The 24,517-nt window shown below is 45.7% G+C and overlaps 1 protein-coding gene across 5 annotated transcripts in view; it reads left to right on the top strand.

Moving 5' to 3' along the window:
• Window positions 1-24,517, top strand: part of TNRC6A (trinucleotide repeat containing adaptor 6A) — a 191,944-nt gene that overhangs the window by 123,481 nt on the left and 43,946 nt on the right. For 4 of the 5 annotated variants that reach the window (XM_082261069.1, XM_082261068.1, XM_082261071.1 and 1 more), the window contains 2 exons: window positions 9,476-9,523; window positions 21,815-24,358. In XM_082261069.1, the coding sequence (XP_082117195.1) occupies window positions 9,476-9,523; window positions 21,815-24,358 (2,592 nt within the window). The remainder of the gene's footprint in view (window positions 1-9,475; window positions 9,524-21,814; window positions 24,359-24,517) is intronic. The other variant, XM_082261070.1, reaches the window with a different exon arrangement.

Below are 24,517 nucleotides of genomic sequence, written 5' to 3'. Positions count from 1 at the left end.
CAGGCCACATGCCCTCAACATGGGGGGGGTGTTGGTGCTTTGCGGCAGGGGAAGCTCCCGCTGCCTAGAGGCACAAGCTGCTGCAGGGAAAGCTCACCTTTGCACTCTACAAAATAAAGATTGTGCTTCCCCCCCCCCCCCCTTCAAATTACTCAAGTATTGGTTTGATTATGCTTTAGGAAATTTCTCTTTAGGTTACTTTTCATCTAGTGTTAATCTTTATATATCTTTTATATATTTAAAAGGGTGCTTAGCTAGAAAAATAAAAGGGTGGGTATGGGTGCTATGGTTTTCATTTGGTTAGTACAGAAGGACAGGACAAACAAGTACCAGAACAAGATAACACAAGTGATGTGCCGGCTTGGAGCATTGCAAATCCTTTACTCATCCTTCTTGGTGATTGATTTGATAGTCTTTAGCCACCCTAAAAACTGCACTGTAGTAAGATTAAACAATCAGAATGGTATCTAAAGCACTTTCAAGTCTGTTGTGTGAAATGTCAGCCAGTATAAGTTACGTTAAGTTTCCTTTTACAGTGTATACGGTATCTCACAAAAGTGAGTACACCCCTAAATATTTTATTATCTTTTCATGTGACAACACTGAAGAAATTACACTTTGCTAGAGTGTAAAGAAGTGTACAGCTTGTATAACAGTGTAAATTTGCTGTCCCCTCAAAATAACTCAACACACAGCCATTAATGTCTAAACCGCTGGCAACAAAAGTGAGTACACCCCTAAGGGAAAATGTCCAAATTGGGCCAAAAGTGTCAATATTTTGTGTGGCCACCATTATTTTCCAGCACTGCCTTAACCCTCTTGGGCATGGAGTTTGCCAGAGCTTCACAGGTTGCAACTGGAGTCCTCTTCCACTCCTCCATGACATCACAAGAGCTGGTGGATCTTAGAGACCTTGCGCTCCTCCACCTTCCGTTTGAGGATGCTCCACAGATGCTCAATAGGGTTTAGGTCTGGAGAATTGCTTGGCCAGTCCATCACGTTTACCCTCCCCTTCTTTAGCAAGGCAGTGGTCGTCTTGGAGGTGTGTTTGGGGTCATTATCATGTTGGACTACTGCCCTGCAGCCCAGTCTCCGAAGGGAGGAGATCATGCTCTGCTTCAATATGTCACAGTACATGTTGGCATTCATGGTTCCATCAATGAACTGTAGCTCCCCAGTGCCAGCAGCACACATGCAGCCCCAGACCATGACACTCACACCACCATGCTTGACTGTAGTCAAGACACACTTGTCTTTGTACTCCTCACCTAGTTGCCTCCACACACGCTTGACACCATCTGAACCAAATAAGTTTATCTTGGTCTCATCAGACCACAGGACATGGTTCCAGTAATCCATGTCCTTAGTCTGCTTTTCTTCAGCAAACCGTTTGCGGGCTTTGTTGTGAATCATCTTTAGAAGAAGCTTCTTTCTGGGACGACAGCCATGCAGACCAATTTGATGCAGTGTGCAGGGTATGGTCTGAGCACTGACAGGCTGATCCCCCCCCCCCCACCCCTTCAACCTCTGCAGCAATGCTGGCAGCACTCATATGTTGATTACCCAAAGACAACCTCTGGATATGACGATGAGCACGTGCACTCAACTACTTTGGTCGACCATGGCAAGGCCTGTTCTGAGTGGAACCTGTCCTGTTAAACTGCTGTATGGCCTTGACCACTGTGCTGCAGCTCAGTTTCAGGGTCTTGGCAATCATCTTATAGCCTAAGCCATCTTTATGTTCAGCAACAATTCTTTTTTTTCTGATCCTCAGAGAGTTCTTTGCCATGAGGTGCCATGTTGAACTTCCAGTGATCAGTATGCGAAAGTGAGAGCGATAACACCAACTTTAACACACCTGTTTTCCATTCACACCTGAGAGCCTGTAACCCTGAGTCACATGACACCAGGAAGGGAAAATGGCTAATTGGGCCCAATATGGACATTTTCAGTTAGGGGTGTGCTTTTGAGGGGGACAGCAAATTTACACTGTTATACAAGCTGTACACTCACTACTTTACATTGTAGCAAAGTGTAATTTCTTCAGTGTTGTCACATGAAAAAATATAATAAAATATTTACAAAAATATGAGGGGTTTACTCACTTTTGTGAGATACTGTATGTGGGCAAAACAAACATTCATTATATCTCTGCATTGCATGCACATTGGTACAGGAAAAATACCTGTTGGTGTGCCAGAAATCCACTGCGCTTCTAGCTTACTGTTTGAGCTGAGAAAAAAGTGCTGCTGCTACGCTGAAATCCCAAGCAGTGTTGTCAGCTCCGCCCCGGATGTGTTGTCAGCTCCGCCCCGGATGTGTTGTCAGCTCCGCCCCGGGTGTGTTGTCAGCTCCGCCCCGGGTGTGTTGTCAGCTCCCCCCCGGGTGTGTTGTCAGCTCCGCCCCGGGTGTGTTGTCAGCTCCGTCCCGGGTGTGTTGTCAGCTCCGTCCCGGGTGTGTTGTCAGCTCCGTCCCGGGTGTGTTGTCAGCTCCGTCCCGGGTGTGTTGTCAGCTCCGTCCCGGGTGTGTTGTCAGCTCCGTCCCGGGTGTGTTGTCAGCTCCGTCCCGGGTGTGTTGTCAGCTCCGTCCCGGGTGTGTTGTCAGCTCCGCCCCGGGTGTGTTGTCAGCTCCGCCCCGGGTGTGTTGTCAGCTCCGCCCCGGGTGTGTTGTCAGCTCCGCCCCGGGTGTGTTGTCAGCTCCGCCCCGGGTGTGTTGTCAGCTCAAACAGGAAGTTAGAAGCTCTATGGATATCTTGAAGATCATCAGGTATTTTGTGCTCACTGTATAGACAAAAAATTGGGCAGATGTGCATTTATTGCAGAAATGTACAGAATGTTTTTTTTTGTTTTCCCCTTCCTTCCTTCACACTTGCAAATGTACCTGCTCAGCAATTAGGTAGGTAGCCCTATTGAAAAGCAGTGGGAGGCTACTGGCTCTTGCAGTTGATTGTGCCCACTCGCAGTCTGCGTCCAGGGCCGATCGCTGCATGGGAGATTACATGTGAGTATGTGCGATTAGCTGCGAGAGCTGGAAGCCTCCTTTTGCTTTCAGTGGCGCTGCCTATTCGCAGGTAATAGCGGGAACCCCTGCTGGGATTCTCGCAGCTGATTGCCAAGAGGGTGATTTTGCACGGCTAATTGCACCCTTTAATGGTACTGAATGCAAAATATGGCTTTCTGGATGAAGTTTTATATGTTGTGTAGATTTTCATAATACCTTTCAAACGTATTGCATTTAGCAACCTTTCCTTTACACTGCCGTTATTTTGTTTAATTGGTTATATAGACACCTGCTGTGATCACATGTGTAGCCATAGAACCTGTAACTTTATTTGCTTGAATAGTAAGAGAGCCATGTGGAAGAGCAGGATAAAATGGATCTATAAGCAATAATGTTTCTCTATCGCTCATTGACAGACGTAGTCTTCTTGATTCTCAAGAGCTGGGTTATGTTGTCTCCGCAGGAGTAGGACTAGGCAGAATGACAAAAACGTTCTGGCTCCACCCTAGGGGGCAGTCCCTGAGGGTATATCCTCCCTCTCTCTGCTACAGGGAATCAGTTTTTTTCTGTCTAGTCAGGAGTAAGGACCTAAGTTCCTTGCTGGGATCTTTTGGTCCTGGCAAGACTTTTTTTCTTTAAGAAAAAGACATTTTTTAGGTAGTTTTCTCCAGTGTTTTTTTCCTGTGAGATCTTCAAGCAAAAATGCCGGACTGGGCGACACTTGTGGTCACCCCAGCCGGCCTACGAGCGCGTGCAGACCAGGCATTGCGCTTGGTCGGCCGCGACATATTCAAGTAAGTATGCGGGGCCGGGCGACGGGCTGGATGTGAATCCAGTGGTCACCCCGGTCTCTGCCTAAAAGCGCGTGCAGACCAGTGCGCTGAGTCGGCCGCGACGGAGTCCCAGTAAAGGGACTGACTTTGCGAGTTAAAAGCTCGCTTGGACGCCAGGACCAGAGAGTCGAGGCGTCCACAAACCCCCACCTCGGTGGAGAGGGTATTATGAAGAGAGGGTGCCTGTCGGTTCGGTATGGTGAGTAAAACGTTCCCTTTTTTTCCTCATTTATGAGGCAGTATATATTATGGGCCCCTCCATATATGGTCAGTATATATCTGACACTTACAAGTCCCCCTTGTAATACAGCATGTGTTGTGGGAAGTGGACTTGGTTCAAGAGCTAACACTCTACCCAGCAGACTGTAACATTACAGCAAACATAGGAGGTATAATCCTACCTTATGTGCAGTGTATCTCTGTAGATCCATATGTCACCTCTCAGCAGAGTGCAGGTGGATGTGCTGGGAAGACGATATCGGCGGTCCGCCGCCATTTTGCCGTAGACCGAATGCATGTATGTCCTCAGGTCACGCCGGCCGCCATGTTTTTGGAGTCTTATGTCTCTTCTATGGGGGCGGCCATGTTTTGTGAGCCCAGCTTCCTCGTGGAGGGCTGGGAACGCCGGAAGGCGTACACAGGGGGCGGAGCCACGCCTTCTGCCCGGGAAAAAGCAAACAGCTCCTTCCAGTCTGTGTAAGACAGACGCTGGCTGCAGTTTGTTGGAAACTGCACTGCATCGGTTGGTGAGCCTTGGGGGTCTCTCTCTCTCTCTCTGGGATCGAGAAGCAGGTACTCTGAGGGGCGCTATTGCGCTAGGGGGAGACACACAAAAAAAAAAAAAAAAAAAAAGAGTTTTTTTGTTTATTGCTGGCAAAAGTGTCCTGTATTAACATGGACCCTGCCACTCATGTATCTCCTCCGGATCCCCTCGAGGGGTCTGCGGGATCCTCCAGCACCCCATTGACAATTGAATCTTTGTCAGCCATTATGGAAACTTTTGTGTCCCGGGTGGAAGTGGCTTGTCAGGGACAGGGCGCAAGAAAGCGACCCCCGCCTAACCCCTTATTATCTGAAACCTCGGATTCAGACTCTGAGCCTATTTCTGCAGTTGCAGGTACTTCATCTGGTATTGGTGTCTCGGGTCCTGTCTCTTCAGACAGTGAGGAGGATGTTTCGGCATCCGCCATAGCCCGAGAGGAAGCGTTGGTAAACGCACTCATTATATCTGTTCAAGAGACTTTAAGGTTACAGGGTATTCCATCAGAAATAGCTGAAACTGAGATCCCTTTTGGGACTAAAAAGCGCATCAAAGTGGCAAAGGTTTTTCCATTGCCCAAATGTTTTGGCAATCCAATCGATGAAGAATGGCGTCTGCCAAAACGCACTTTTAATATTTCCAAACGCATTGACAGGCGTTATCCGTTTGAGGAAACCCTTATTAAGAAATGGACAGAACCACCTGTGGTGGATTCACCAATTACTAGATTGAATAAAGCCACGGTTATTCCTTTGGAAGACGCTCCGTCTTTTAAAGATCCAGTGGATCGCAAGATAGAAGCTATGTCTCGCACCATGTTTTCCTTGATTGGATCAGCTTTCAGGCCAATAATTGCTATTGGTCTGGTTTCGCAGGCTGTAACTGAATGGACCAAGTGGTTACGCCGGGACTTAGAAGAAGTCCCTCAGGCGGTATCAGATTTGTTGGAACAAATGATACAGGGGTTACAGTTTGTATGTGATGCGGCGTTAGACGCCACTCCATTAATGGCGCGAGCATCAGTCTCAGCAGTGGTTCTCAGGCGCACACTGTGGCTAAAAGGTTGGATAGCCGACCAAGGTTCCAAGAAAGCATTGGCTAATATCCCCTTTTCAGGAGAACGTCTATTTGGAGCCAACTTAGATGAGATCATTAAGGATCTCACCGGTGGAAAAAGCACCTTTTTACCGCAAAATGTTAAAGGTAGAGGAACTCGTCAAAGACGAGGGCCTTCTTTTTCTGCTCACAAGAGGTTTTTTCGTCCAGCGGGTGAAAAAACTAAGTCCTCCAAGCCTCCTGCAGGAGGCATCAGGGGTCGTTGGTCGGGCAAGCAAAAGCCCGCCCCCTCCAGACCTGAAGATAAACCATCCAAAGCCTGAAGGTGCGCCCCCACCCATAACTGGGGTGGGGGGACGTCTTCGCCGGTTCCCGGATCCATGGCTTTCCAGAATCCCGGACAAATGGGTTTGCGAAGTCATAAAGTCAGGGTACAAGATCGAGTTTCGATCTCTCCCACCGGCGCGATTCTTCCCTTCCAATATCCGACTATCTCCGGATCGTCTAGAAGATCTGCGGAGAGCAGTCACAGATCTACTACAACAAGGAGTGGTAGTCCACGTTCCTTGGACAGAACGGTTTCAAGGGTTTTATTCAAACCTGTTTACAATACCCAGGAAAGAGGGCAAAGTGCGTCCAATTCTGGACTTAAGAGCACTCAATTCTTTCGTCAACATAAGAAGATTCAGAATGGAGTCCATTCGCACGGTAGCAGCCTTCCTGCATCCAGGGGATGTCCTAGCGTCCATAGACATCAAGGACGCCTATCTTCACATTCCCATTTTCGCAGGACATCAGCGTTTTCTACGCTTTTCCGTAGAGGAGAACCACTATCAGTTTGTGGCGTTACCTTTCGGTCTCGCCACGGCTCCGCGGGTCTTCACAAAAGTGTTGGCCCCAATGTTGGCACTTCTGCGCCAAAGAGGTATATCGATTCTAGGTTACCTAGACGATCTTCTGCTTCATGCAGAGTCTCCTCAGACCTTGCTACAAAACATAGAAATTACTATGATTTCTTTACAGGAATTCGGGTGGCTGGTGAACCAGCAAAAGTCCTTTCTGGTTCCCACCCAGAGGCTCGAATATCTGGGTCTAATTCTAGACACAGTCAGGACAAGAGTGTTTCTTCCGGTAGGGAAACTTCGAAAGATTCAATCAGCAGTCCAGTTGTTACTGTCCAACAGCTGGTCTTCCCTTCGGACTTGCATGAGGGTTCTGGGGTTGATGGTGGCTTCATTCGAAGCAGTCCCATTTGCCCAGTCCCATACCCGAATTCTTCAGCAAGAGATTCTCCTCAGATGGAATCGGAATCCGGAATCCCTGGACAATCAGATACGATTGAGCAAACAGACCAGAGAGTCTCTGGTTTGGTGGCTTCGGTCTCCAATGCTCAGCCAGGGAAAGTCATTTCTGCCAATATATTGGACGATAGTGACCACGGATGCCAGTCTATCCGGATGGGGAGGAATTCTCGGTCAATTATCTGCCCAGGGACTTTGGTCCCCGGAAGAATCCAGATTACCGATAAATGTATTGGAACTGAGAGCGATCAGACTTTGTCTGATTCACTGGACCGAGCAGCTCCAGGGCAGCCCGGTTCGGATCCAGTCGGACAATGCCACGGCCGTGGCTTATGTCAATCACCAGGGGGGCACCAAGAGTGTCCGAGCGGCCAAAGAAGTGGCTTGCATTCTTCGCTGGGCGGAACGATTTGTTCCAGCAATCTCTGCGGTGTTCATTCCGGGGGTGGAGAATTGGCAGGCAGATTATCTCAGCCGTCAGACCCTGGATCAGGGGGAATGGTCCCTCCATCCAGACGTTTTCCACCAGTTGTGCCTACGGTGGGGCACCCCGGATGTGGATCTGTTGGCATCACGATTCAACAGGAAAGTTCAGAGATTCGTGGCTCGCTCCCGCGATCCTCTAGCAGAAACCGCAGACGCACTGATCGCCCCGTGGGGGCAATACCAGCTAATATATGCCTTCCCTCCTCTCGCGTTACTGCCAAGACTTCTTCGCAGGGTAGAGGAGGAAGGAATCCCAGTAATCCTGGTAGCTCCGGACTGGCCTCGTCGAGCTTGGTACGCCGACATGGTCAGACTGGTGGCGGACGTCCCGTGGAGACTTCCTCTCAGAGAGGATCTACTGTCTCAGGGACCGATCTTCCATCCTGCTTTACGATCGCTGGCTTTAACGGCCTGGCTATTGAGACCCAGGTGCTGAAAGACAAAGGTTTGTCAGCTTCAGTTATTCCTACTCTAGTTGAAGCAAGGAAAGCGACTTCCAGAAAGATTTATCATCGCACATGGAAGTCCTACATTGCATGGTGTGAACCTTTGGGGTTCCGTCCTCGGTCTTATTCGATTAGTCGAATATTGGCTTTTCTGCAACAAGGGGTTGAGCAGAAACTGGCCTTGAGTACTATCAAGGGTCAGGTCTCAGCATTAGCCATCTCCTTTCAGAAGCCTTTGGCTACTCATTCCTTGGTGCAGAATTTCATCCAGGGGGTGCGACATCTGGCTCCGCCAGTGCGCGCGCCGTTACCCCCCTGGGATCTTAATTTAGTGTTGTCGGTTCTTCAGAAACCTCCCTTTGAAGATATTAGGGAGATTCCTCTACCCACGTTGTCCCAGAAGGTGGCCTTCTTGGTGGCTATTACTTCTGCACGCAGGGTGTCAGAACTGGCCGCATTATCTTGTCGTTCACCATACCTGGTGGTTCATAGAGATAAGGTGGTTCTTCGTCCGAATCCATCCTTCCTACCAAAAGTAGTTTCAGAATTTCATCTGAATGAAGAAATTGTATTACCTTCCCTGTGTCCTAAGCCCAGTCATCCTCGGGAATTTGCTTTGCACTCCTTGGATGTGGTCCGGGCGATCAGGGTATACTTGAAAACGACAGACTCGTTTCGCAAGACGGATTCACCTTTTGTGATCCCAGATGGACCCAAAAAGGGGTTGCCTGCATCTGCCGCGACCATTTCCAGATGGATCAGACAGACGATAGTGCAGGCTTATTCTATTAAGGGTCGGGAGCCCCCGTTCCCTGTTAAGGCGCACTCCACTCGGGCACTTAGTGCGTCATGGGCCTTTCGCCATCAGGCGTCAGTGGTCCAGGTGTGCAAGGCGGCTACCTGGTCGTCGGTGCATACCTTCTCCAAACATTATAAAATTGATGTAATGGCATCGTCTGATGCCTCATTTGGCCGCAAGGTTTTGCAGGCCGCAATTTGAGGAGACCAGTGGTCTTCCTCGAGGGTTTTTTTCCGTTGGAAAATTTTTTCTTTAGTCTCATTCTTTGTTTATAATGAGCCTTTAAAACTTCTAGTTTGGCACCGGTTGGGCCTACTAGATTGGATTTGATTTTGTCAATCCCACCCCTCATTTGTGGCACTGCTTCTGGATGTCCCAGCTCTTGAGAATCAAGAAGACTACGTCTGTCAATGAGCGATAGAGAAAAATGGATTTTTGTAAGAACTTACCGTAAAATCCTTTTCTCTTAAGCTCATTGACAGACGTAGTACCCGCCCCTCTATCATTGAGTTGGGTTGGGTTAATTTCTCTGTACTGCTTTAAACAGAACTGATTCCCTGTAGCAGAGAGAGGGAGGATATACCCTCAGGGACTGCCCCCTAGGGTGGAGCCAGAACGTTTTTGTCATTCTGCCTAGTCCTACTCCTGCGGAGACAACATAACCCAGCTCTTGAGAATCAAGAAGACTACGTCTGTCAATGAGCTTAAGAGAAAAGGATTTTACGGTAAGTTCTTACAAAAATCCATTTTTTCATATATATACTTTTTTTTTTTTTTTTTTTGCTTTTTCATAGGCATGCCTCCCATTCGGGATTTGGTCAGCCACTCCCCTAATCAGCTAGGTGAATTTAATTTTATTTTTTACCCAAGCATTTGTAGCTTGCACATTTATGACATTTTTAATTCACTTATTTTGTGAGTGTCTTGCTGCTTGCAGTGGATGTGCTGGAGCTGTTAATTTTATTTGCGTATGCTTGTGCCGCAGCCACCTTCTTGCTATCTGTGGCTTGTAAACTGCTGCCAATTTGCATGGTATCCTGGATATGCTGTAAGCACTTGTTCACTGTCCTTCCCATCTGAGGCTCTGTTGTTTTTTTTATTATTTTTGTTTAAAGAGGTCTTCCACACAAGTTCACCTTTGTGTCTCGTGTCCAGTTTAGTCCTGTCCTATCTGTGGATTGGGTTATTCGGAGACAGGCTGGTTGCTAAAGACCTTGTGTAAAACATGTAGCTTCAATTCACACCTGGACCCCAGCCAGTTACATTATTGGAGGTGGGGAAAACCTGCTGAGTTGTCAGCATTAAACCAGGCTTGTAATTAGACTAAATTCACACTGCTGCATTTCAAAGCATCAGTTTAAAAAAAAAAAAATATTTGCTACTTAATTTTTTGGTACAGCATTTGGTAAAACCCTTATAAGGATGAATGCTAATGCTGTAAACCGCATCTGATATCACTGCATAACCTTAGAGACCCTGACCATTTTAGCAAAAATCCTCCCCTAAGTGCCGGTTCACACTCTTGCAGCTGCGGCGATCGCATGTAATATCGGAGCGCACTGCTCCTTCATTACATGCGATCGGCTGTGCGGTGCGAATTCAGCCATACACTTTGTATAGCTAAATTCGCACTGCACCCGCAGAAAAGTGCACATGACCCTTTTTTTCAGCCGCATCAGGATCGGATCACACAGTGGTTCACACTTGTGCGATCCGATCCTGTGCGAACAGTAAAGATCGCACTGCGATATGCGATCAAACTGGGGGTGTCGTTAACATTTCATTGACACCCCCAGCGTATCGCATATGGCAGTGTGAACTGCCAAGGGTGCGTTTGCGATGCGGGAACAGACTGCGAATTCGCAGCCTTCCCGCATCGCATAAGTGTGACCCAGCACTAAGTTTATATGAGCATTTATTGTATTTTATGCATTTTATTTACCTGTGAAAGCCTGTTATGTAGACATCGTAAAGCCCCATGACTGCTGCTGGGCGCCGCCATCTTGGATGTGATTTCAGCAACTCCAGCAGGAACAGAGCTTTTCACTCAAGTTATACTCTGTAATATTCCCCTTCCCTCTTTCCTGAGCAGGTTATGTAGCAAGGTGAAGGGAGGGGTGGAGGAGCTGGGCCAGCACAGCCAGTTATTTAAAGAGGAAAGAGCTATGATTTGCAAGGAGGTACATTTCAAGTAAATTAAAATCATGCATGGAATGAAAATTGCTGCAACTATGCATTTTAAATACTTGATTCTCTGTGCATTTGCCTGCGTGTTGCTGGCAGGGTCTCTTTTTTTTTTTTTTTTATTCAAACTTTACAAGAATTAACACATTCCCAAACAGCATTATTGTGAGCATTGAGAATCGCCCAAGGCAGCCTGATGGAATAATTGAGGAGGAGCATATAGGGAGTTTTAGTGTAGGAGGGGTTGACCGTCATCCGGTAAGAAAATATTTACAAAAAATGTGAGGGGTGTACACACTTTCGTGAGATATTGTACCTTATAAAGTGGTGTGATGTCATTGCGTCCATTCACAAAATGCAGCTTTGACTGGCTAGGAAAGGTGTCATGGCAGTTGATGCATCACATCTGCTCACACTGGCACTGCTGTGAGAAGCTACGATTCCCATCATGCAGCTGTTATTGTAGTGAATGAGCATTAATATGAGCAAGATTTGGGGTGATACCTTGTAAACGTAAACGGGCGTGGAGAGTTTTGCCGCGTACACACGTACCGATCGTCGGCCGACCGATCGGCCGTCTTTTGTCCCAGGGCTGTCGTGTCTGTTGAAAACTGCAAAAGACTGCACACGAATTTTGTCGGCCAACAGCCGACTGCAGAAGTGATGTCATGTGATGGTTAACTTTCCTTGTCTTTTTTCTTTTCTGAGCATGCCCAGTCTTGAAAATCTGCTGTCTGTCGGCCGAAATCTGTACTGACTGGCAAACAATCGGGCGTTCTGGTGTTGGCCAACACAAATTTTAATGCCTGCACGACAGATTCTGTTCGGCCGAAAATGCGCTGTCGGAAGCATCATACTAACAAGCCTACAATCGGTCGTCGGCTGAATATTTACGGCCGACAATCGGTACTGGGCTTAAGGACAGACCAGGAGAGTCCTGGCCTGTTGGTCAAAGTGTGAGGTTGTGGGAAGGGGGACAGGCCTGGGGTCTCCTGACCTGTTAGTCAAACAACGGAGTTACAAGTTGGTGGTTTATACTGGATGTCCCGGGTGAGAAAACACCTTTATAAACCTGTAATTTAAAACAAATTTAGCTTTACATTAAAAAAAAATTCCTTTGTGCCTCCATTGGCTGTACACAGACAGATTAACCCCTACAGCGCTCAGCTGTTCTAAACAGCGCTTGAATCGCATCACATGCAGCAAACCAGACTTGCCCTGTTATCCCTGTAGGCATCTTAATACTTTGTATTATGCTGCATTTTAACAGCACTGGTGGATTGACATTGGAAGGGTCTGTCATGGTTTATTGAAGATGACTGCGCTGATTCATTCTTCCAGCCCTCTAGCAGTATGGTACAACACTGCAGCAATCTAGCCTGGAGGAAAAAATGGTACGGATGAAGGATTCGTCAAAAAGCCGACAGTCCCCGCCATTAGCCTGGCAGTGGATGATGAAGTGGCAGAAACTGAAACTGATCGTCTAAACTGATTTGCAAAGCCTTAGGGCTCATGCTCACGGGTGTATTTTTTTACTCCAGAATCTAGCTAGCAATAAGCTCCTATATAAAAAGTTGTCTATACGCTGTATGCATTCGCCGTTTGTGCGAACGTTTATATGAATTAAGCATTCGGTTGCTGATGTCTGCCACAGTTAGGGGCGACCTGTAAATAACTATATGTAGCCAGCACGCTCTCTGCTGCTGCTTAATTACACACGGTTGATGTTTACATCTCCCCTAGAATGAGTTAAAGTAGCGCTAAGGCTTTCACACTTATGCGACCTAGAAGTCGCGTGTTTTTGCCGCGATTCTGTTGCAGCGATTTTGACTGGACTTGAAGCAATGCCTATGCCTGTAGACCTCAAAATGCAATAAAATCTTCCCAAAGCAGTGCAGGGACTACTTTGAAGTCATTGCGACTTGAAGTCTTGCAGATATGAATGGTATTCATTGGAAATCATGGAGTAGGACTTGTCATGCAAATTTGCAGTCATAGGACAAGTCGCACAAGTGTTAAAGGGGCCTAAAGATTTTTTTCTTTTTTTACTAAAATAAACATGCTAGACTTACCTGCTCTGTGTAATGGTTTTGCAAAGAACAGCCACGATCCTTCTCTTCTAGCATCCCCCGCTGGCGCTCCAGGCTCCTCCCCTTCAGCGAGTCCCCAACACAGAAAGACGCTTTCTATGGGGGTACTCGTGCGGGCTCACTCCTGAGCCACCCTGTCTATGTCTGTTGACACAGACTGGGCGGCTCGGCCCCGCTTCCTCTAAACAGCATTCAATTGACAGCAGAAGGAGCCAATGGTTCCTGCTGCTATTAATCTGACCAGTGGGAGGGAGACAGCAGCGGGGGTGCTGCTCTCGTGCACATTGCTAGATCGAGCTTGGGTAAGTGGGGGGCTGGGGGGAACCTGCAACACAGAAGGTTTATTACTTTAATCCATTAGAGTAAAAAAAAAACCTTAGGGCTTTAGAACCACTTTAATTTGGCGTGGCTCATGAGCAGATGAATCTCTGGTGAATTTGAAGGTCATTCTGTGCATCCGCTGCAGCCGTCTGAATTATTTTGACTGAATTTGTATATTTAAGTTTTTTTTTTTTTGAGTCAGGAGCATAGACTATTCCAATCTCGGCCTGTTCAGAAGGACTCTGAGATTTGAACCATGTATGGGCTTGCTGAATGTAGTTAATCTTGTTGGTCAGAGCAGAATTTTACATGCGATTATCGCTAGCAGCTGGTAGCTCCTGCCGTGAGAATACAATGGCTTGACGGGAGGAATTCCCCTGTCAACACGGTCTGTGCTCGTGGTTGCAGAAAAAATATTTGCTCAGTCTATGGGCTTTTTTAGACCTGTAGTCATTCATTATTTTATTCCTCTTTATTGTGCAGTAATTCATCTCCTGATTGGATAATGGGCTACTTTACTAGTTCACTAGTGTGTCTGCAGAGGATGCTGATGTTTTGTCTGCTCCTCCCAGTACACAACTATTACAGATAAAACCAACATTGTTTGTATTACAGGGAGCTTGGCTGTATACTTTTTGTATTTCAAGCTATGCATAATGTAACAAATGTCCATGGGAAAACATTCATAGGAACCTGTTCTTCTGTTAGGTACATGTGAAAGTTTTCAAAGAAAAAAAAATAAAGTGACCCTGTATGTTGACCTACTAATAAAAAAAAATTCTCCTCTATAACAAAGGAAAAAATGATGGGTAGTTGAAATATGGGACCCACCAATACTGCACTGTTGATAATTACAAGCATGTTTTCTGCTATGTTCACGTTTGAAATGTTAATTTGTATTGCTTGCATCTTGTTCGTATTGTCTTACCTTCTCTGCCTTAATAAAACTTTATATTTGAAAAAAAAGAAAAGTTCTAATGTTGCCCTTGATGAGTTTTTGGGTGTGTTTTGGGTTATTTTGGTAGTGATATCATTAAAGGAATAGTCCACCTTTCTGACCATGTTTTATTATGCACCCATATTTAGGGTGTAACATGAAACAGTCACTTACCATGGATCGTGGGGTGCTTATCCTTGCACACATCTGTTTAGTTTTGAGTTCGGCATGGCTGTGTGTAGTTCTGCCCACAGAGCCATGTCATCCATTTACAGATCTGTGAATGGAAAGACTACAAGCCCTATCTTCCAACCCAGCAGAGGAACTTTTAGATCTCAATGAAGCACAAGTGCTTTGAGATCATCCCATTAATAGTCTGTTGCTTCTTCCTCTGTTCTCTTTAAGAAAAGGTTAGCAGTGCTCTTCTGGCTTCAATGCAAAAATTGAATAAGTGTCGTGTGTTCGTTATGTTTTTGCAAATGGTAGACCATGCCTTTAGAATGACTTGAAAGGGTAAACTCGGGTTCAAAAACTACTTTCTCTTACGTCCTCCTCTAAGTCATCACTATTGGGTATTGACTTCTGCTCCGCAGGAGTAGCTAGGCAGAAGACTTAGTCAAAAAGAACAAAGGCATTTGCATATACACACCCATGGGGGCTGTCCCACTAGGTCAATACCCCCCTGCAGTGACCACTCCCAACTCAGTTTGGTATCATAGCAGTAGGTAATAAGACAACCCCAAAAGAGGGGCGGGGGCGGCGACTGTCGGAGGACTCGGAGAAAGGAATTTTACAGGTAAGATTTTACAAAAATTCAGTTTTTCAGGGTGCCTCAGGGGAATGTGTTGTGAACATTTCCTATTTCCAGGCTTTTGCCTGCTCTGGCAAATGCAATGAAATGTTTGATAGCACACCCACCTTGAACAAGCCCTAGTGCTGCCCAATTTCACAATGTTTTCTATCAGTTTTTATTCTCCTCTTCAAGCAGCCAAATTATCTAAATGGCAATGGAAAATTATTAAAACAAACATAATGCAAGTTGAAATGTTCTGCTCTTAAAGAGGTTGTACACCGAGAAATTTTTTTTTTCTCTTCTTTAAATCCTGAAAGAGAAACCCATAATGAGCTAGTATGCATCGCATACTAGCTCATTATGAAATACTTACCTTAGAACGAGCCCCCGCCGTGCCGTCCGCTTACCTGTATGACGGGCGACATGTATAGTCGCCCGTCTTCTGGGATCGCGGCATCCGGCCATCTGATTGGCCGGAGCCGCGGTGACGTCACTCCCGCGCACGCGCGCGGGAGCCGACGGTCACGGCACGGGGCTCTGAAGGAACGGCACGATCTGCCGTTCCTTCAGAGCGCATGCGCCAGTGACGTCACTGGCTGCATTAAAGGTAAATATCTCCTAAACGGTGCATGTTTAGGAGATATTTACAGTACCTATAGGTAAGCCTTAATATAGGCTTACCTATAGGTACAACTTCCTGAGGAGGGTTTACTTCCTCTTTAAAGTTGAACTAAAGACAAAACTTTTTTTTTTAAATTTTGGATATAGTAAGGGAGGGTTATAATCCCTGTCAGTTTTTTTTTTTTTTGCCATCTGTTTCCCATTGGGGAGATTTACCCTCCCTTCCTGTCCTATAACTCCAAAATGGGAGGTGAGAGGAAATCCCCCAGGTCACTGAGACTAATGTCCGCATCGCAAGATTTCCATTCTATTTTTCTGGGGACAGCCCAAATTGTGGGATTTTCTTTTACAATGATAATGGTAAACAGGACCAATAGGGATTATCTCCTTAACAGGGGCACAGACTGACATGGGTTCTAATCCTTCTCCACTCCAAAACTCTGGCTCTGTTGGTTGTATAGCAAACTTGGAAACATTGTTTACATGACTTTAGATTGTACTTTGACAGCCCATTCTTACTGCCGTGACAGGATTTTGGGGGGCGACCTGTGAAGTTGCGGTGCACAGCGTGCACCGCGACCTCGGCGCGACTTGCACGTACTTCATATAATTGAAGTCAATGCAAGTCACCTCCAGGTCGCCCCAAAGTAGTACAGGACCCTTTTTTATAAGTCGGAGCGACTTGTGTCGCTCCTATTAGAACGGGTCCTGTACTATTCAATGGCGAGCGACCTACCGCGACTTGTCAGGCGACCAAGTCGCCTGACAAGTCACGCTAGTGTGAATGGACACTTAGATTTTTACCCATGGATGAATAAATATTGTGGTTTTCAAGCATATTGTTGTTTTGTATACTATTGTGATAGGCATGCGAAAAATCCCCCATATTCCTGTGTCTCCCCTAGCTGGAGATTTGGAGATACCTTGTTTTTACTAAATATTGACTTCTGGGGGATTGTGCTGACATTTTCCTCTTGCACAAGCTTTCCCACCCAATTTCCTAAAGTTTTGCCTTTACTTTCTAAAACGTGGGTGGCCAATTGGCTCGGAGACTTTTTTTTTTTTTTGTTTTTATAGAATTAGAAACGGCTACAAGATTGCCATGGGTATGGTTAGCATCACATTTTATGATAATGCTGGTACTGAAACTTGTGAAAATTGTTATTAGGTGTGAGGAGCTGGGAAATGCAGAAAATGTCTATGGGTGAGAGAAACCTGTCAATGGAACATTATTTTTGGACTTTTCCTTTATGACTGAATATTTTAAAGACTCAAACTTCTGGAAGTAGATTTTTTGGGGAATGATTTAATACTAGCATGAGTGACACCAGAATACTCAGTGACTTTGCTATTCTGACACTGTTATGGTGTACCTGCTTCACGCTAATGCTAATGCTAATGCAGAGGGACCTCATTCTTCCTGTTGGATGTTTTACAGATAACACCGCCTTCATCCAGGAAAAAAAGCACCCAAAATGTCATTAGCAGCTGTTTAAGGTGGAGATTCTGCCTTGAATTACTCTATGAACATTAAGCAACTATATAATCCATATACCTTGATAAATGCATAGCACCATGTTTGCATTCTGGTTGTTCAGAATTGAAAACTGACAGCCATTTATTAGGATCACCATCCACCTCATGGTGACCCTCGGCCCCTTTTGCTATCTTTTTTTCCAGGATAATATTGAACAATTGTAAGTTTGAGATAGTAGTTTAGAACAATATGGGGAGACCATGTAGTTTAGAACAATATGGGGAGACCATTTTTCTTAGAGCTTTCAGTGGACATATTCCTTAGTTATAGTATAACTAAAGAAAACAATAAAAAAAAAATGACAAACATGTTACACTTACCCACTCTGTGTAAAGGTTTTGTACAGAGCAGCCCTGATCCTCCGATTCTGTGGTCCCCGCTAGCTCCTCTGCTGAGTGCCCCCATAGCAAGCCGCTTGCTATGGAGGCACTCGTGCTCGCTCCAGAGCCCTGTTCTGTTTGTCCCTTGACACACAGAATGGGGCTTAGCCCCATCCCCGCTCTCTCCTTACTGGCTGTGATTTGACTGCAGCAGAAGCAAATGGCATTTGCTGCTGTATCTGAGCCCATGAGGAGTAAAAGAGCTTGGAGAGCAGCTGCTCTTATGCGGAGAATGCATAAAGGTAACAAAAAACCTTCATCCTTTAGAACCACTTTACAACCGGAGGATTTTGCTGCCTTACGTCTGGGCCACTTTTTGCGATTCGGCACTGTGCGACTTTAACTGACAATTGCACGGTCATGCAACGCCGCACCCAAACTAAATTTATGTACTTTTTTTCCCCAGAGCTTTCTTTCGGTGGTATTTGATCACCTGTGCGATTTTTACTTTTTGCGCTATAAACAAAAAAAAGAGCGACAATTTTGAAAAAACAACAATATTTTTCACATTTTTTTATATGAAATCCCCCCCCCCCCCCCCCCAAATGTAAAAATCAAAAATTTTTATAATTTTAGGCCAATTTGTTTTCTGTTACATATTTTTGGTAAAAAAAAATCGCAATAAGTGTATTTTGATTGGTTTGCGCAAACCAGTTATTGTGTTACTAAGGGAAAGATTTCTGTAGTTTTTGGTGTTTTTTATTTTTTAACGAGCAATGGCGGCGATCTGCGATTTTTTTTTTTTTTTTTTTTTTTGCGGGACTGCGACATTGCGGCGCACAGATCGGACCCTTGACTGACATTTTTGACACTTTTGGGGGGTTGCCAGTGACATTACTGCAGTAATCAGTGGTATAAATATGCACTGTTACTGTAAAAATGACACTGGCAGGGAAGGGGTTAATTTTATTGGAGAGGGAGGGGTTAATGTATGCCTGGTGCTTACTGACGTGTGTGGGGGGAGGTGACTGAGTGACACAGGGACAGATCGCATGTTCAGCTATGCGGAATCCTGCAATCTGACCCTGCCTGTCACTTAGGAGATCCGCCCGCTTTGTTTACACAAGCGGGCGGATCTCCACGCTCGATTCCCCGACGATCGGGGAAGAGCGGCGTTGATCACTGCCGCTCCTCCCCTGGCCCGACTCCCGCTGTGACTGAATACAGCGGGAGCGAGCCTCCGGCGGCGCACGCGCCGCTGAGAAGGGGGAGTGTTTGGCGACGTAGGTCTACGTCGTCAGACCTACAAGAGCCACTTTGCCGCAGTAGAGCTCTAGTGAGCAGCGGTAAAGTGGTTGTAAAGGCAGAAGGTTATTTTTTGTCTTAATGCATTCTATGCATTAAGATAAAAAAAACTTCTGTTTGCAGCATCCCAGCATACTTCCCTGAGCCCATCTCAATCCAACAATGTTGCAGGAGAGACTCGGTCGTCTGGGACTCTCTCCTGATTGGCTGAGACAGCAACGGCGCCATTGGCTCCCGCTGCTGTCAATCAAAGTCAGCCAGTAAGGGGAGGGCGGGAGTAGAGGAAGCTTTCTGGCAGCTTCATATCCCCACCAACAAATGTGGCAAGTGCATCGGTCAACCCCCCCCAATGCTATCTAGGTTGCGAGGCCTGATTGGGAAATGCTGTTTCTGTGCCATGAAGCACAATCGTAGACGTGGTTAACATGAGAGGGGATGAGCGATACTTTGGGTTGAATGGTGTTGCTTGTAAGTTGCAGGATAGCCAGAGTGCAGACAGAAATCATATAGGGTGCTGTGTATTTATCACGGTACATGTGTGTTTTATGGCTGTTTGATTTTCACTGAACTTCCACTTTAAGTCCCCCTATCACAGTAAGATGAGTAAACTCCAAGTTAACCACATAAGGGGAAAGTGTACTCTTGTAGCCCCCGAGACCTCACTAGAAGATGGTGGAAGACTCCAATAACCAGCATCCACCATGGACACATCTGCGTTAGGTGGTCTGACTCATTAGACCCGCCTTTTTACTGCAGGGTCTTTCAAGTGGTCTGTGACTTTTTCTTAAGCCTTTTGCCTAGCAGAAGAAAAGCTGCACTTGATAGCTGGTTATAATTGCCATCTTTGTTTGCATTAAGTCGCCGAATGGGAAAGCATGAGTTCTGGATTATGGCTTCCTACTTAAGTTCCCCATCTACTTTCTCCTCAGCTGCGGTCTACTTAGACCTGCGTCACTGCTGTTTACAATATGGGTTTATTTTTACTCAATGATTTAGTGCTGCAGGAATCTGTTTTGTTACATGAATAGCTGGTGTCTGAAGTTTAAGATCTGTTGCTAGGAGCTGTTGGCTGTTTTTTCTTTTTTTTTTTAAGGTTTTAGACTTCCAAGATTGTTCTAGGGAAGTGAAGTCCTAACTCCGCTCCCTCACCCTCCCTCCTTCCCCCATCGTCCTCCCTTCTGTGGATTTAGAGAACACAAATAGGAAGTTAACCCCACCATCCCTTCATTCGCAGCCATGGCTTGGATTTCTGGCTCCCTGTTTGCTGTTGGCTGCTAACTCGACACAGTATTAGAATTTCTTTGGAAAATAAGTGACAGTTCTCAATTTTAGCCCAGTGTTCTTGTTGCATAGTGTCATGCCTGTGTTACCACATTACTCGATATCTTATTTAAAATTTAATTTTAAACTCCGCTTTCATCTTAACATTTTTTATTTATTTTATTTTTTTTATGGCAACATTGGCTGATGAAATCTTGAACAGGGTTTTGCAATCTTGCTTTGCCTGCGTGTCTTCTATATGCTTAATGCTATGTATTTGTGTGCATCCTATGAGATTGTTACAAGCCTGGTGCATATATTGTACTGTAAAAGTCAGCATCACCTGAAGCTGGTATATTTGTTTTTTCATGGGTGCTGGTAAGTTGGATTACATGCTGGTTTCTTTGTCTCTGCTAGAGTGCATTGGCAGACTTTCCCTAACAGTTTTTCCAGCTCTACTTGTAGGCCATTATACTGAAATGCAGATGTGGCATTCCTCATGTAATGGATTCTCATAATACGAAATAATTGAGGAATCCAGCTGTAAGAGCCCCGGACACATTACAAAAGAGACAGTGACAAACACTGGGCAAATCTTGTCTGTTATAACCTTTTGAGATCGGTAAGAAGCCAGTGACTGGCTCAGCCCACTGGTGCCTAGACAGTTTTACTTTTAGATTTAAAACCCAAAACTACCAAGGGAGCGTCAGACCGAAATAAGAGTCCAAATTGCTTTAGTGGTTCACGCCTAATTAAGAGATTGCACTTCAGGATCGGTAAAGGTGGGCCATATATGGAACTAAATTTGGCCACCTCAGCAGGGACCTGACAAATTTCAATAGATTTATGGGTAGACTGGTTGTACAGAAGTTGATCTATTGGTTGACTTCTGTACGACCAACCTGTTGGGCTATTCCCGAACGATCTGTGCCTTTAGCTGGCAACACTAGTCAGTGTGTTCTGACAGCAGGGAAGGCTCTCTGTTGTCAGAAATACAATAGCACAGTGGGAGGATTTCCCACATCCACTTCGAACGTGTGGATGGGGAAATCCTGGTCGTTTTTTTTTTTTTGTTTTTTTTTCTACCCATTGGTTGGGGGGGAAAAAAAAGATTGTATGGCCAGCTTTAGTGTTTAACTACAGCATAACAAAAGCAGGTCTTCCTCCCTAACAGGTCTGTTCTTAGCTTACTGTTGTGGCCAATTCATTAACCAACCTGAGCAACTGTTCTGAGGAAGCAGAACCTGCATATAAACAAGTATGGCTGCCCCCATGTTCAGTACATTGCATACAAAAAAGGTTTATACAACATTAGCTCATATTGCTAAGATAACTTCTACTAAAAAGGCAATAGATTACTGTTAAACGGTATTGTGCAGTGTCAATAGTTGATGCTTGGTTTATGCTTAAAACATGGTCTGTTTTACTTTTCACTTTGGATATGACAGAATAAAAGGTCAATTCCAACCAAAAACTTCAGTTTCAGGTAGAAATCAGACAGCTGAGTCATCCATTGGCCTTTTGTATCTTGCCAGCACTCTGTCAAATATATTTCTGCATCTGATTCCTTGTGTTTGCTCACCTTATGCAACCATGGGAACGTGATCTTAATTTCAGTAGAAACTAATTTGGAGATACTTCTGCAGAATATGCCAAGAGATACAGATGCAAGTGGGTAATTCACAAAATTGTTTTGGGTGAAAAGGTGTTTTTTTTTTGTTCTAAACTTTATCTGAAATGACTTTATTTTTTGTGCTTTTCCCAGATCTCAATCATGGCAGTCTAGGATCTCACTATGAAAGTTCACACTGGGGATCCGTCTCTTCCAATGGTGAATCAGGCACAAACTGGGAAAAAGTCATTGTAGACGGCACAGACAAAGAGGCGTGGCCATCAATCACAGGAAACGGCTCGGAATTGGCATCAGAATGTATGGATATTGACTCTACCCCAAACTCTGGGCTGGAAAAGGGCCAAGTTGTGCCATTTGGAGACAACGTAGGGGAAATGGATACCATAAGGAATGGCATTGGGCATGGTTCCCAAAGCAAACTTTTGGTCAACAGCAATAATGCAGGCAGTGGAAGTATTAATGGCCCATGGGGTGTCACTCATGGATCCATGATAAGCACATGTCAGGATGGCCCCGATAGCAATTCAGACAGTAGGCACAACCGGATTAATGCTTGGGGCACCGTCGTTACTTCAAATGGAGTACTAAATCCAAGCACTTTGAACATGAACGGCAACCACGGTGCCTGGCCTGTTTTGGACAGCAATGGACATACCCTTAAAGGGTCTAATAATTCTGGCACAAATGTTCCAAGTAGTACTATAGGTCAGGTGTCTAACAATCGGAGTATTAACCCTAAAATGGGCAATTCTGCCCCAGGCTCCTGGGGAAGCATTCAGGAGAATGGAGATTCTGAACTCAGTGGTACAAGGAAGGCTTCTTATAGTGGACAACCTCAAAACCTTAACACTGAAATGACTGGACCAAATAACACTACTAACTTTATGACCTCTAGTTTACCAAACTCTGCTGGTTTAATGCAGACAAATGAACTGCCTAACTCTACAGGGCATGGGGCCTGGAGTGCGAGTAACATGAATCAGTCTCCACTTCACACCCCCTCAGTTACAAATGGCACTTCCATTCCTCACCTTAGCAATGGCGAGGAAAAAAATGGCGGATCATACGGTACTACGTGGGGTACCTCTGGCTCAAATTACTCCGGAGATAAAAGTTCAGTCCCTAAAGGGCAAGCTAATGGCGACACTGTGAATGCGACTATAATGCAGCCGGGTATGAACGGGCCCAACGGCCCAAACTTTAAAATCAATGGGAATAAAGGAGGATTATGGGAGTCGGGGACTGTAAACTCCCAAAATATGCATTGGGGAAGTGGAAGTGGAGGGACAGGCGGAAATCACAGAGGATGGGGAAACCCAGCACAAAACACTGGCACTAATATTTCAAATGTAGTTTGGAACAAACCTTCTAATAATCAGCATTCCAATGACGGCGAGAATGCAGAAAATGGCAGAAAGGCATCAAACACCTGGAAATCTGCTGAGGAAGAGAACACGGGGCAAAATTCAACAGGGTTAAGGGTCAACGAGACAAGCAATGTATGGGCCAAAAGTACAGGTACAGGGGAAAGCGAAGGTAGCATAGACAGCACTGGAAGCCAGAGTGAGCAAGTCAGTGGACAGCCGCCTGTAGACAGGAGGAAGATGGACCAACACGCGTTACTCCAAAGTATTGTAAATAAAGGTGATCTTGATCCTCGGGTCTTGTGCAACTCTGGCTGGGGACAGACTCCAATTAAACAGAACACTGCCTGGGACATCCAAGCTGCTGCGCCACGGAGCGACAGAAAGACTGACAATGGAACAGAAGCTTGGGGGGCCTCTGTGTCAAAGACTTCTAACTCAGGGGGATGGGTGGAGAAACCCAACCCTAATAGCAATGATACCTCATCAGTATCTGGGTGGGGAGATCCAAAGCCTGCTACAGGGTGGGGTGATGCCAAAGGCTCAGTAAGCCAAGGGGAATGGGGGGATCAATTTGCTGCTACTACTGGAACAGTCAAGAGCAATCAATCATGGGGTAATGGTAAAGAGGACAGATCTACTTGGAACGATGCACAAAAGGTCAAACAAGGGTGGGAGGGACACCGTAGTGATGGTTGGGGGGACAATTCCAAAAGTAATCATTGGGGGGGTGTAGCCAAGTCAGGTCCTGGCAGTGATGGTGACAAATCTGGGTCTGGATGGGGAGATACAAGATCCAACTCCTGGGGTAGTGGGAATGCAAACAACTCATCAGGCTGGAATGAACCGTCTAAAGCCAATGCTAAGCAAGGATGGACAGAGCCAGCCAAGTCCACCCATGGAGGAGGAGACTCTTCCAAATGTGGTCCAGGTGAAATGGAGAGTGAAAACCTTCAATCAAATAATTCATCAGAATGGGGCAAAAAGCAAGAGACTGGGTCATGGGTAGCACAGCCTTCTACCAACAAACCATCTGGATGGTTAGGTGGACCAATGTCAACTCCAACAAGGGAAGAAGAGCCAACAGGTTGGGAGGAGCCCTCTCCAGAGTCTATCCGACGCAAAATGGAAATAGATGATGGAACTGCAGCCTGGGGTGATCCCAACCAATACAAATACAAGAATGTGAACATGTGGGATAAAAACACCTCTAATACCACCACAAGCGGGGCAGAACACCAAACCCAAGTGCATAATCTGCCCCCAACACCAAGTGCCGTGCCAAACAAAGAGAGCAGCAGTAACGGCTCTGGTAAGTGTTTGGGATCTTTTGTATTTAAGCCTTTCACACACGTCAATCTTATGTCATGCCTAAAAATGTCTGTAATGTAATCCCTGTCTAGCCAAGCTATTTTTTCCACTATGTTTTTAGCTTTAAACTGAAGTGCAGCAATATTTGAAGTATCAGTGA

The sequence above is a fragment of the Pelophylax lessonae genome (genome assembly GCF_965119305.1).
Source record: "Pelophylax lessonae genome assembly, chromosome: 6".
NCBI classification, from domain to species: domain Eukaryota; kingdom Metazoa; phylum Chordata; class Amphibia; order Anura; family Ranidae; genus Pelophylax; species Pelophylax lessonae.
The sequence above is the reverse complement of the archived record's forward strand: the minus strand, read 5'-3'. Positions and strand labels throughout refer to the sequence as shown.